This window comes from Anas acuta, chromosome W (genome assembly GCF_963932015.1).
Source record: "Anas acuta chromosome W, bAnaAcu1.1, whole genome shotgun sequence".
Lineage (NCBI taxonomy): Eukaryota > Metazoa > Chordata > Aves > Anseriformes > Anatidae > Anas > Anas acuta.
This window is the reverse complement of record NC_089016.1, coordinates 11890376-11904580: the sequence shown is the minus strand read 5'-3', so window position 1 is coordinate 11904580 and position 14205 is coordinate 11890376. Positions and strand designations below refer to the sequence as shown.

The window sequence follows — 14205 nt, the reverse complement described above, 5'->3', positions numbered from 1 at the left end:
CGCCTATCATGAATAAAATTACAAGTGGTTTACAGAAGAAGGCAGGCAATATATTGCTCAAGAAAAACACCCACTCATCACTTTCCACATGGCAACCTTGATCTCCTTGTTCCTCATGCTGTAGATGAAGGGGTTCACTACTGGAGGCACCACCAAGTACAGAAATGCCAGAACAACATCCAGGGAAGAAGAGGAAATAGATGGGGGCTTCAGGTGGGCAAAAATAATTGTGCTGAGAAAGAGGGAGACCACAGCCAGGTGAGGGAGGCATGTGGAAAAGGCTTTTTGCCGTCCCTGCTGCGAGGGGATCCTCAGCACAGCCCTGAAGATCTGCACATAGGACAGAGCAATGAAAACAAAACAACCCCCAAATAGAAAAGCAGTAACCACAAGAACTTCAACTTCCCTTAGGTAGGAGTCTGAGCAGGAGAGCTTGAGGATCTGGGGGATTTCACAGAAGAACTGGTTGAGGGTATTGCCATTGCAGAGAGGCAGTGAAAATGTATTGGCAGTGTGCAGCACAGAATGGAGAAAGCCACTGCCCCAGGCAGCTGCTGCCATGTTGGCACAGGCTCTGCTGCTCAGGAGGGTCCCGTAGTACAGGGGCTGACAGATGGCGATGTAACGGTCGTAAGCCATGACGGTGAGAAGAGATAGTTCTGATGAAATCAGAAAGACTAGCAAAAAGACCTGTGCAGCACATCCTGGGTAGGAAATGACCCTGGCATCCCAGAGGAAATTGGCCATGGCTTTGGGGACAGTGGTGGAGATGGATCCCAGATCAAGGACAGCGAGGTTGAGGAGGAAGAAGTACATGGGGGTGTGCAGGCGGTGGTCACAGCTTACAGCAGTGAGGATGAGTCCGTTGCCCAGGAGGGCAGCCAGGTAGATGCCCAGGAAGAGCGCGAAGTGCAGGAGCTGCAGCTCGCGTGTGTCTGCGAATGCCAGCAGGAGGAACTCGCTCACAGAGCTGCTGTTGGGCATTTGCTCATTCTGAGCATGGGGTCCTGCGAATGCCAGCGGGAGTAACTCAGTGATGGAGCTGCTGTTACACATTTATTGCCCCTGGGCAAGGTAGTCTGTCCAGAAGAAGAAATGACATTGTAAAATGTAAGGACTTCTCTGACCAAAATACTTTGTACGTCTCATAGAACAGTCACACAGAACACATTCTTTCCCATTCCTTTCACAGGAAGAGCTTTTTGCAGCTGCTTGGCTTACCTCTGCTTGGTGCTCTGAGGGTGCCACAAGAAGCAGGGGGCTATGCTGTGGGCTCTGCAGCAGTCAGTCCTGGTCTACAGCAACAGGTAAAAGGAAATCTGCAGTGATCTGAGAAGTGTACAGGCCAGGGACATGTCCCTGTTGGTGGGACGTGAGGAGAAGGTCAAATAATTCCCTAAGAAACAACACAGGTGATGCCGGTACTGTCTGTATGTGGAGGTGTGTGAGACTACAATTGTGAGGATGAGGCTATTGCCCAGGAGGGCAGCCAGGTAGATGCCCAGAAAGAGCCCAAATTGCAGCAGCTGTAGCTCGCATGTGTCTATAAATGCCAGAAGGAGGAACTAAGTGATGGAGCTGCTGTTACATATTTATTGCCTCTGAGCAAGGGAGCCAAGATAGCCACATGCAAAGGACATCTCCCTGTCTGCAGGAATGCAGAAGGTCAAATAATTCCCTAAGAAACAACAAAGCTAATGCCAGTAATGTCTGTATGCTGAGGTGTGTGAGGTGCCTCAGAGAACCAGCAGTGCTCAAGGAGCCTTAGTCTCTACTACAGATTCTCCTACTCCATTACCATCCTTCTGCCTCAGCACATGGGCAGGAAAATGAAGCAGATTTTAAAAAGTGCACTGCCTTCAGGTAGCTCTTGCCAGACACTTCTGCAGTGCAGTGCCCTGGGGAGGTGTGGGGCTGTGAGCAGCCTGCCCCAGGCAGCAGGCTCTGGGCAGCAACAGGACCCTGCCCTGCCCTGTGGTACCAGGGGGGGTCCTTCCACCCGCAGCTTCAGCCCCTGGCAGCTCCCCAGGCAGGCTGAGTGCTGAGCCTGACAGGTAGCAGAGGCACTGCCTCGGCACACAGCCTCTGGGGCACAGCAGGGACCCTGCTCTGCACCACAGCCCTGGCCACCCCTGCCTGCACCCCCGGCTGCACAGCCTGCAGCCGGCCCTAAGAGGAGGGAGTCCTCGCTCCCTGCATGCTGACCCTGCAGCGCACAAGCCCTGCCTGCCCTTCAACTCCGACACCGAGCGTCCTCCTGACAGCTCCCATCAGCTGAGGGCTGGGCCAGCTCTAGGAGAACCTGGCAGGGTGTGCAGCAGCATTGCCCTGCAGCCAGAGACTTACCATGGGGAGGTGGCTGGGAAGATTTCTCCCTCTGCCAGCTCTCCCCTGCCTTCCTATTCCAGGCTGCCCTGAACCTCTCTCCCCCTTCTCTCCTCTCCCCATGCCAGCTGCACGCAGTGCCCCCAGCAATGCTGTGCCTGGCAGAGGAGCTTTATCTGGGTGGCTGAAGCAGCTTCTCGAGTAGTCCAAGTCTGATGCAAACTCCAAAGCCTCTCACAGTGCTCACGGTCCCACTGAGGGACATTACTGTCAAGGCCTCCCATGGACTTGTTAGAGCAGAAAAGGGCAGGCAGTGATGACGGGGAGACCAAGGCCCAGGAAAGGTGGCCCTGATGCTGAGGAAACCTTGATGTGTCCCATGAAGTCCAACAGTCGGGCCCTGACCCCAGCCTCTGGGAAGGGAGATGCTGTCCCTCCAGCAAGGTTTAGGGCTCTTCCTGGATCAGTGCACAGTGGGTAAGGGCAGTGCCAAGTACAAGGCTACAGGAGGACATCTCCCAGGCTCCTGGAGGGGGATGAGGAGGCATTGAGGCCCTATTGCTGTAAGGATGAGGTGTCTCCTCATAGGCATCACTGAAGGAGACAAGGGCCAGAGCCCAGCAGACAAAGCTGTTGGCTCCGTCGTGGCTTTCATCTTGCAAAAGATCCTTGACAATAACCACCACATGCTTTCCTATGCTCTCACGTCTGCACCTGTTTCCCTGCAGGACTTAGATACCCACCTTGCTTCCCCACCTTGCTCTCACCTTGCTCTGAGCACCTCCCTGCCTTGACTGTCTCTCCATCTGCCCTCAGTAATCCATGAAACACAAAGCCAGGGGCTGATCCGGACATCCCTAGAGAGGGAGGGAGAAGGGTGAGTGAACCTCTACAACAATTTTGTAGAGGTAAGAGGCTTCAGGTAATGTTGATGCTGCTTTAACACAGAATTAAAACATTGATGTAAAGCCCTTAGCCAATTTTAAAGAGTAACCAGTTTTAAAGAAAACCCACTATTGAAGAGTTTTAAAGAGTAATCCCTAAACCTAAATGCTACTCCAACACCCTGACAAGAATCCCCTATTCTAATGCTTGAACTCAAAGTATTCCATGAAGCAAAACTCAGCCCATTTTTTTTACCCTTTACCCTTGCCTTTACTCTCGTGTTCCCCCCAATCCCTGCCTTCAATACTAGCATTAACATGCTCCATTAAACCTAGACTTCTAGGCAGATGTAAAACAAAAAACTGTTCCACAAAGCTTGCCCATAACCTAACCACAGACCTGACACCCTAAGCAGAACAGCCCATCTGCTAAATTTCTAATCCAGAAAAGTGAACCCTTGTCTCTAAGGGACTAGAGAGGTGAGCTCTACCTCAGGATCTCCTGCCCCAGCAGGAGGAATGTGACTGTGGCAGGGACTGTGAGGTCACTTCTGTCTCTGCACTTGATAGGGCAGCAGCAGGAACGTGTCACAGAAAGGGACTGGGAGGTCACTTGTGTCTGGAGGTGGCAGGTCAGCCTTGACTTCTCCCTGGGAGCTGCACTTTTGGGCTAACATCTGGCAGTGGCCCTGCTAGGCCAGCAGAAGGCACCTGCTTGGCATGCTGACTGGGGGATCCCCTCTGCCTCCAGAGCCAGGAGGACCCAGGCAGAAAGAAGGCCCCCAGATGGGTCATTTTGTCCCTTCAGCTTGAGTCCATGACTGCACAGCAGCAGGCACAAAGCTTGGCTGTGTCTTGCCAAGAAGCTGCAAGAGCAGCAGCCATCCCATTTCTTTAAAAATGCTCATGAGGTTACATCTGTCTTGTTGATTGCTGCAGCCATGGGCTGAGGCCAACTGCATGAAGTTCAACAAGGCCAAGTGCTGGGTCCTGCACTTGGGGCACAACAACTCCATGCAATGCTGTGGGAAGGGTGGCTGGACAGCTGCCCAGGGGAAAAGGACCTGGGGATATTGGTGGATAGTCGGCCTAATATGAGCCATCAGTGTGCTAAGTTGGCCAAGAAGGCCTGCCTTGTACCAAGGATACTGTGGTCAACAGATGTAGGGAAGTGATAGTCCTTCTGTACTTGGCCCTGGTGAGGCCACACCTCAAGGACTGCATTCAGCTCTGGGGCTCCCTGTGTAAGAAGGATATGGATCTATTAGATCTGTGCCCCATCCCGTGATGCATTCAAGGCCAGGTTGGATGGGCTTTCATCAACCTGGTCTAGTGGAAGGTGTCCCTGTCCATGGGAGGTGAGTTGGAATTATGTGATCTGTAAGGTCTTTTCCTATCCGAACTATTCTGTGATTCTGTAAATTTGAAACACAGCACCATACCAGCTACTAGGAAGAAAAAATAACTCTGTCTCAGACAAAACTAAGACAATATCCAGCACTTATTCCATACAATCTATGTCATGTTCAGCTCTGTCAATTTCTGATTAATCACCACCACCTTTCCTGTCTTTTGATATGAACACAAAAACGTCATGACCTTAGTCGATTGGTGTCAATAATAATAGTAATAATAATAATTCCTTTTGCGTTCTATTAAATTGCCTTTATCTCAACCCATGAACTTTTTTTTTTTTTTCCTCTGAGTTCTCTCCTCCGTCCCATTGGATGAATAGATTTGTAGTGCTGAGCTGCCTGCAGGGTCAAACCACAGCAAGTCTTCTTGGTGCCTAGCGTGGAGCACAGAGGTTGAGATGCCAGATCTGACCGCAGCGTTTTAAAAATAAATTGTTATAAGCATTAGATGGGTTTAACAGTTGCTGATCACAATATTGATCTTTTTGATCTGGGGTCTGTTGTGCTTCTTTTCAGAACTGTGTTGTATAGCACATTAGTAACTTCCATGTCATGCTGTTTATCAGTTCTGGGGGCTGGTTTAAGGTTACTGCCTTGCTGTATTGGATAACACTGACTTCTGATAGGGTAAAATTATTGTCCCCTCAATACCTCAGGAACCATCTCTTCATCTCTTGGAAACTATTAAAAATTACAGTCTTTGCCTTTTCTCCTCAGGAATTAAATCTGTGCAGGGTGGTGGGGGATGCTTTTCCCCACTTCTTCACTCTCCCTTTCTCCTCCACCTCATGCTTCTCCTCCAGGCTAATTACAATAGCTCTTCAAAGCTTTGAATATCCTTGCGATGGTCAAACCAGCATATTCCTATTTTTAGGTCTCCTGAATGCCATTCAGGTTTTGTTTAAGTTTAAACAACAACTTAAACGTGCCATCCAGAGATCTGTCCAGAGGCAGGAAAGCTAGGAGTGGCAGGGAGAGTTCAAAGATCTGGGCAGGCACCTACAGCAGTGGACACGTCAATTGCTTTGGAATTTCACCTCTGAGCAAGTGCAATCTTAAACAAAACTGTGAAATGCTTAAGCGTGTCATCACCCCGGCAATTCCAAAGAGACACAAAACACTGCAATATGCTGGTGGTAAAGTTATGCTTATGAAGCTACAGTCCACACCTCTCCCACCCCTGTGACTTTTCCTGCAGGCACACTCCAGCCCCTTTGACAGGCCCAGAGCCTGTCCAAAGCCACTCCAAACCCTGCAACAGGCCCTCCAGGCACTCCAGCTCCTGCAATGGGCTTAAGGTTAAACACATCCCTATAATAGGCCCTATAACAACTCCCAAACCTGCAATAATCCCTGCAGCCATTCCAATTCCTATGAAAGGCCTCACAGCTAGAACAACTCCTGTGATGGGCCCTGCAGCCACTCCAGCCTCTGCAATGGGACACATCACTGGGCTGGAGAATGAACCTAAGCCAGCATCTGTTGACTCATTGGACTTGATGATCCTTAAGGGTCCCTTCCAACTCAGGATATTCTATGATTCTATGATTCTATGACTCTACATGCAAGAGGAAAAAATGGGTGTGAAACTCAGTTTTTCTTTAGAATGGAAGGAATCCCCTACCCAGACAATAAAAGAGGAAGAAGAAGATGAGGCAAGTTTCTCCAAAGTTGGGCCATCTTGGAAGCAGTAGTACAAAGCAGAAGAAATGACACCGTCTCCCACAGCATTCTCCTCAAGAAACTGGCTGCTCTTGACTTGGACTAGCGCATGCTTCGTTGGGTTAGAAACTGGCTGGATAGCCGGGCCCAAAGAGTCGTGGTAAATGGAGTCAAGTCCAGTTGGAGGCCAGTCACTAGTGGCGTACCCCAGGGCTCAGTGCTGGGGCTGGTCCTCTTTAATATCTTCATCAATGATCTGGACGAGGGCATTGAGTGCACCCTCAGTAAGTTTGCAGATGACACCAAGCTATGCGCATGTGTCGATCTGCTCGAGGGTAGGAAAGCTCTGCAGGAGGATCTGGATAGGCTGCACCGATGGGCTGAGGTCAACTGCATGAAGTTTAACAAGGCCAAGTGCCGGGTCCTGCACCTGGGGTGCAATAACCCCAAGCAGAGCTACAGGCTGGGAGATGAGTGGTTGGAGAGCTGCCAGGCAGAGAAGGACCTGGGAGTGATGGTGGTGTGTTGAATATGAGACAGCAGTGTGCTGAATATGAGCCAGCAGTGTGCTCAGGTGGCCAAGAAGGCCAACGGCATCCTGGCTTGGATCAGAAACAGTGTGACCAGCAGGGCTAGGGAGGTGATCGTCCCTCTGTACTCAGCTCTGGTGAGGCCGCACCTCGAGTACTGTGTTCAGTTTTGGGCCCCTCGCTACAAGAAGGACATGGAGGTGCTTGAGCGGGTCCAGAGAAGGGCGACGAAGCTGGTGAGGGGCCTGGAGAACAAGTCCTACGAGGAGCGGCTGAGGGAGCTGGGCTTGTTCAGCCTGGAGAAGAGGAGGCTCAGGGGTGACCTTATTGCTCTTTACAGACACCTTAAAGGAGGCTGTAGCAAGGTGGGGGTTGGCCCGTTCTTCCACGTGCCTGGTGACAGGACGAGGGGGAATGGGCTTAAGTTGAGCCAGGGGAGTTTTAGGTTGGATGTTTGGAAGAACTTCTTTACTGAAAGAGTTGTGAGGCATTGGAACAGTCTGCCCAGGGAAGTGGTGGAGTCACCATCCCTGGAAGTCTTTAAAAGAGGTTTAGATGTAGAGCTTAGGGATATGGTTTAGTGGGGACTGTTAGTGTTAGGTCAGAGCTTGGACTCGATGATCTTGAGGTCTCTTCCAACCTAGAAATTCCGTGATTCTGTGATTCTGTTCCCACTGCATGGCAGGACACCTCAGCCACGACTGCCAGGGATCATTTCACCCCTCTGAATGTGTCCTAACAAGAGAGGGGGGAACTGAATGCTCTAAAAGGGTTTCCAAAAAGGGAATTGGACACTAAGACACCATTTGTTGAGTTTTCCTTGGAATCCACATGGAAGATCCTCTACTCATACACAAATCTCTTCTTCCTCTCTCACATGACCAGCATGGAGACTGGGATATGGAACACCCTCAACACTGTGCTTTTGCCTGCCACCAAACACCTGCAGATGCTATGCTTCCTTCTGGGGAATGTTATAAATGGCTCAGGATTCAAATTAGGATTAAATAAAAAAATAGGATTTATTAGAAGAATATAAAGGAATAGAGGTAAGCAAACAGCGCTGGGTGCACCGGGAGTCTCTGCTCCACCAGGACGCACACCAGTTACATCAAGCAGCTGATTTTTATGCACCTAGACTAATACATATTCATTACTACTTCTAAAAAAATAGATTATTATAATTAGCTTCCGGGGTCCAGTTCCTCCTACTGGAGCATGCGCATCAGTCTCCTCTGGGGGTCTCTAGGGGTCTTTCATGCTGAAGGCTCGTAGTCTTCCTCTCACCCTTTGTACTTACTCGGCACTATTCCAAGTTTATGGAACACTCTCTGTACACTCTCCACAGGTCTTGTCTCCCAACTGTCCTTCAGCTTCTTTTTTTCTTCCTCTTAATCTCTTGGACCCGCTGGCCAGATACCAAAGATCCACATAGTATCCCATAACAGTCACCAGCAGTCACCAGTTATTATCAGTTGTTCTGAAACTCCCAAACAGCTTGACGACTCACGAGCAATTAAAACATTCTTTCCCAGCTATTCACAGTCATCTATATAACATCTATAGCAGTGTTAAATCAATCTCGAAGAAGACAGGAAAAAACTGTAACTGTTAGAACTAGAAGTCAGGAATAACAAAAGCAAACAGGTTCATAAATTTAAGGAGTGTTTTCTGAAGACGTGATAAACTGACTAGAATGAGGGGGAGACTGGGGCACACTGCATCTGTGGTTCAAGAACTAAATTGCCAGTGCAGGGCCCAGAGGCAGACAGGATTCAAACAGAGGCAGACAGGATTCAAACAGAATTATTCTTTATGGACACGAATTTATGGACACGAATTGGAATTGTTAAAACATTCCTCACAATCCCTTATCTTCTTTTTAATATCCCCAATTCGTGTCTCTTCTGTTATTAATAATTGGATTTCATCAGTTTGTTCTCGGAGGGTCCAGTTCTTAAGCATCATAATTGACATATTCCCTTCCTTTTTTAACGAAGTTATTACCAATGTACTATTTATCGCCCGGTGTATTAATAATGTAAGACAAGGTATCATTCAAGGTATAGACAATAACATCTTTACACCACATAACAATAAAAATAACACTCTTTTAACCCATAGTCCACCAGGCAGCCATGAAAATAAAAATAAATGAAAATAAATGAAAATAAATCCCATTCCATATCCTTTCAGGTTTGTGTTTGCTCGCTCACCTCCCCCCTCTCCTTCTCTGGGATGGGAGAGAGAAATGGGAAAGTGAAGCCTGTGAGTTGAGATAAAAACAAGAAGATAATAACAATAATAATAATAACAATAATGATTATAATAGTACTACTAGTAATAATGTGTACGAAACAAGTGATGCACAATGCAATTGCTCACCACCTGCTGTCCGATGCCCAACCTAACCCCGAGCAGTCCGGCCCTCCTCCCAGCCTGCCTGCTGGCAGGACAGTGAGAAGCTGAATTTGGCTTGGTCCTTGGCTTGATGTAAGCACTGCTCTGTAACAATTAAAAACAATTAAAACATCAGCATATTATTAACATTCTTCTCATCCTAAACCAGAATATAACATTCTATCAGCTACTAGGAAGAAACACCCCTTTTTATCAATCTTTAAACAGCAATTACTAAAGCTAAATTTTCCACAGACTTCTTCTTGTGCTAGTAAATAATCCAAAGCTAGGCAATTTTGATACAAACCAGTTCTTATCATTTATAACTATTTCTATTACAGCTAATAACCTAATTATTCTATTAAGTATATATACTGGGGTCCTATAGTCCCACGATCTGTCTTCTGCCCACGTATCTGGATCATAATAGGCAAACACCTTCAGGGTTGATTCAGGCTTGTGTTACCATTCGGCCTGTCAGGGTGATCCAGCTCCTGGAAAACGAATCACAATTTTATATAGGTTAAAAAAAAGGTTCTTATGTTATTTTCTCAGGACAACCTGACCTTAGTGTGGGAGAAGTCCAGTCGAGGCCCTCTCACTCGGCAGTCAATACCCATAGGGGTTGCCTCCCTCGGTAGACCATACACACCGCAGTGGAGGGTCCTGCCCCGGTCTTGCCTTCTCCCTTTCCTCCCTTCAGGCTTGTCCCCTTTATTTGGCATCCTTAATTCATGCAGAGCCTCGTTGCCAGAATATTAGTTCTTCCTTAGCTTGAGTTTCAGTTTCCCAGGAGCGGACTCAACCCTCCAAGTTTCAGTAGTTACTGGTCCTTTTATTCTGGATGCGTGGGTCCCTTTCTGCGGTTCTCACAGCTGTTTCAGTAGTCAGTAAAACAAGGTACAGTCCCTCACACCCATGCCCTTGAGCCAAAAGCAAAAAGTCAATAGCAGCTTGATCCTGTAAGAGCGCATGTCGCAGACTATTTTGATCTGGTAACATCTCCTCAAGTATCTCTGTCATGGCATAGGCTTGCTTCTTGGCCCAGCATACCAATTTTTCTAAGTTGTTACGTGCAGCCGCAGATGCCACTCCAAGCACTAAAATTGCCAATGCTGCTCTAGCTGCAACCCCACACAATTCAACATTATCATTGCTATCCGGTGCAAGCAATGCCCATTTATGTCTGGTGATCTCACGCAACTGTAACAAGCTAGGAGCAAATACCATGAGTTTATCTAAGTAACATGGACATCTGATAGCATTTGCAGGGATACCATGCCATCCCCACAAATCAGAAACACATCAGGAGGCAAGGCCAAAGCTGTACAATTGTTCCAAACACTGTAGTTGTTACCCCTTGTCTCCATGCTATAAACTCCTAAACCCTGCTTAGCAGCGTCATTGTAATCACAGGTGTTATTTGTGTTTTTGTACCGGTATGGCCCTTTCCCAGTTCCTGTAGCAGGATTCATCTGATAGCCACGGCTACGTTCACATTTGTAGCCACCTTTCAGATTGATACAGATTTGACTACAGATACCAGGGTTTTGACATTCATCAATATCTCCACAGTTTCTCTTGTCTACAAACTCAAACCCAGCTGGACAGTCACATTCATTTTTGTTGCATTCCTTCAGGGGCTCATCACCCCAGTCCTTGCAGTCTCTCTGCTGGTTACACACTTTATTGATATCTATGCACACAAAGTCAGATTCAGTACACATCTTCTTCACACAAGCACTCTCATCACTGCCATCTGAGCAGTCTTCACATTTTACTCTAGCACCGTTGGCAGCAGTGCACAGTCAGGCGAAGGCGAGCAGCAGGCAGAGCACCCCGCACCGTCACCTGTGTCACTTATACTACTCCTATTACCCACGCTGTTAATGTCAGTGGCATCCTCCTTGTACCGTTTCTGTCTTTGTCTCCCCCTTTTCTTTTTGTCACTGGCCATTCACCACAAATGGATAAGACACATGATTACTAATTAGGAAAGAGAGTGTAACGTCTGCTATACGGCTGCAGGCAGTGCCAGCTGCAACCTTAGGTTTGTGAAAGAGCCTGCCGGTGGTCGTTTGGCAGTGTAATCTGCGTCTCTGCACTCCTGCCCTGCAATAGAGCTAAGTCGTCATTAGCAATAGTTATAACACCGATCTGGGGACAAATAGTCTTTTTTTTTTGCATTGCAAGATAAACCTTTTATAAAAAGAATGCCAGAGTGAAGCAGCACAGCCGCTGCTGCCGCTGCCTCCATGGTTATGTCAGACAGGCTGCAGGGTCCTGATGTCCGCCCCTCTGCTCTGTGCCAACTCGCCACACGGTGAGGGTCAGCTGCCGGTGTCCACTGACGCCTCTGGTCTCTCTGGTCTCCCGTAGCAACTCGATCTCGGATGTTCTGCAATTACTTCAATTTCCCCGCGTTTTGCAGCTTCTGTCAGGTCTATTCTGTGTCTCTCAGAGCCGTCCGTGGCTCTGCAGCATCTCTCAGGGCTCTCTCCGTCCAGCGGTAGTCCCTCCGTAGTGTCTCGGGCCTCCTAGCGCCGCTCCGGTCTCTCGGCCTGTTCAGGTCTCAGCGAGTCCAGGTCTCGGCCTGTGCGGGCCTCATATGTTGCAGGAAGCATGCTCCTGCCTTTTTCTTGTCACAGTCAAAACATTTAAGAGCAAAAATAGGATACACAAGATACACAAGATACACCGGGCCCATATATTAGGCACCACCACTCAAAACTTGGATAAAACAGCACTTCTTTTCAGTCTGTCAAGCACTTCGTTCGTCTCTGCCCACTCCCCTTGCGGAGAGTACAGAACAACAGATCGGAACTCTGCACTCGCTTTGCAGCAACGCTGCGTCTCACTCACACAGCACACTCGCACACGGAGGCCTCCAGCACATCTCATTCATACCACAGGAATATAATTTAGAATGATAACCTACCAAATAAGTATTGTCTCTGACTGTGTTCTTCATGAAGTGACTTGTAACACTTTGTTTCAAACCCTTACATTTACACAAATACTTTCAACACAAAATACATACATAAAAACACATACAATTATTAACACTCCAGCTAGTATCCCTCCAGCAGCCGAAAACATACCGTTTGTCTGCAGTTTCAGGAGATCTTTGCTCCTGCGGTGAGCAGCTGAGAGTGGAGTCCCCTCCGAGCAAAACGCTCAGGGTGCACCTAGGGGCGTCCACGCTGCAGCCGATCCCACAGCCGAGCAGAGTGTCTCCTGCCTGGCTCACCAAAATGACTCACAGAAAGCTGACTCCACAATCAGTAGGATTGTAAAGTAGGTATGTTTACTCAGTTCCGTGCAGCACGGGGCGGGTAGTCCCCCCCACAGTCGTGCAGGCCTAACGTGACAAATTGCTTTAGTAAAAAGTTACATATACATAAACATTCCTATACATATGCATAACCTGTCCCTTTGTGAACACTCCTCCTTATTTCAGACACCTTGGTTAAACTCTGAACCATGAGGTTTTTAATCTGGTTCTCGGGGCCCGAGAGGCTCCTGTTATCTGGTGGTATAAGTGCAGCACAGGCACAAATGTAGCACATATTCATTCTTAATCAATTGCTCTCTAATTTCTAATTCCAATGTTTCAGCTTGCTCTTTTCCGGATCCACAGGCCTGACAGACCCCGTCCTCCGTGGATCAAAATACAGGGGGTCTTAAGGGTTCTTTTGGTCATTCTATCATAAAATACTGGATCATTTTTAATTTACTCTTTAATTTTCTGGGGCCCCTATTGTTCCAATTTCTAATCATTATTCATAATGGACTTTTTGGTCATATATCTGGTAATTTGCTCCCTTTCTGGTCCTTGGTCTTCGATTTTATCTGACCCATCCGGGAATTTTACTAGTGGCAATTCCCACAGCCCTTGGCTGCCCAGTGAGAGTGTCTTGCAGGGGGTTTAGGACCTATCACCCACCCACGTATCCCTCTTCTCACCAGCCCAGCCCCCCCGACAGGAGATTAGAACCAGTGAGAAAACAAAAAGACCTCCACGCTGACTTTAGAAGTCTCAGTTACACTCACACACACAAAAAATGGCAACCGTACCCTTACCCAACCGGACGGTATCTTACGAATCAGTCGTCTTCGTCCAGACTCCAATCGGACGGTATCCACCAGCGTCTCTGCTGTCTTCGTCTGGGATCGAACCAGACGGTATCCAAACGACTGTCGTCTTCATCCAGTTCGATTCCGGACACCGGAATCGAACCGAACGGTATCCAAACGACTCTGTCGTCTTCGTCCGGATCTTCGCGCGCAGAATTACGGGCAAAAAACAGCCGGCAACAAGGGAGCTCAAAAAAATCAAATTCTTTGCTTACCTTTATTCAGGTTCAGGATGGCATTAGTCCTGATCTGACTCAAACAGGAGCCACCAAATGGTGGGGCGCCTCTCCTAGATTAAATCAGAATTCAGGAACTATAGCCATCCCGGACGAGCCCCCAAATTGTTATAAATGGCTCAGGATTCAAATTAGGATTAAATAAAAAAATAGGATTTATTAGAAGAATATAAAGGAATAGAGGTAAGCAAACAGCGCTGGGTGCACCGGGAGTCTCTGCTCCACCAGGACGCACACCAGTTACATCAAGCAGCTGATTTTTATGCACCTAGACTAATACATATTCATTACTACTTCTAAAAAAATAGATTATTATAATTAGCTTCCGGGGTCCAGTTCCTCCTACTGGAGCATGCGCATCAGTCTCCTCTGGGGGTCTCTAGGGGTCTTTCATGCTGAAGGCTCGTAGTCTTCCTCTCACCCTTTGTACTTACTCGGCACTATTCCAAGTTTATGGAACACTCTCTGTACACTCTCCACAGGTCTTGTCTCCCAACTGTCCTTCAGCTTCTTTTTTTCTTCCTCTTAATCTCTTGGACCCGCTGGCCAGATACCAAAGATCCACATAGTATCCCATAACAGTCACCAGCAGTCACCAGTTATTATCAGTTGTTCT

General features: G+C 47.9%; 1 protein-coding gene and 1 long non-coding RNA gene across 2 annotated transcripts in view; one reads left to right on the top strand and one right to left on the bottom strand.

The window, feature by feature from the left end:
- The window catches only part of LOC137846970 (uncharacterized), a 475040-nt gene that overhangs the window by 201309 nt on the left and 259526 nt on the right, over window positions 1-14205 (top strand). The window lies entirely within an intron of this gene.
- On the bottom strand, window positions 58-984 carry LOC137847416 (olfactory receptor 14C36-like). The gene has a single exon (XM_068665692.1). It carries the CDS (start codon window positions 982-984, stop codon window positions 58-60), a length of 927 nt encoding a protein of 308 aa, XP_068521793.1.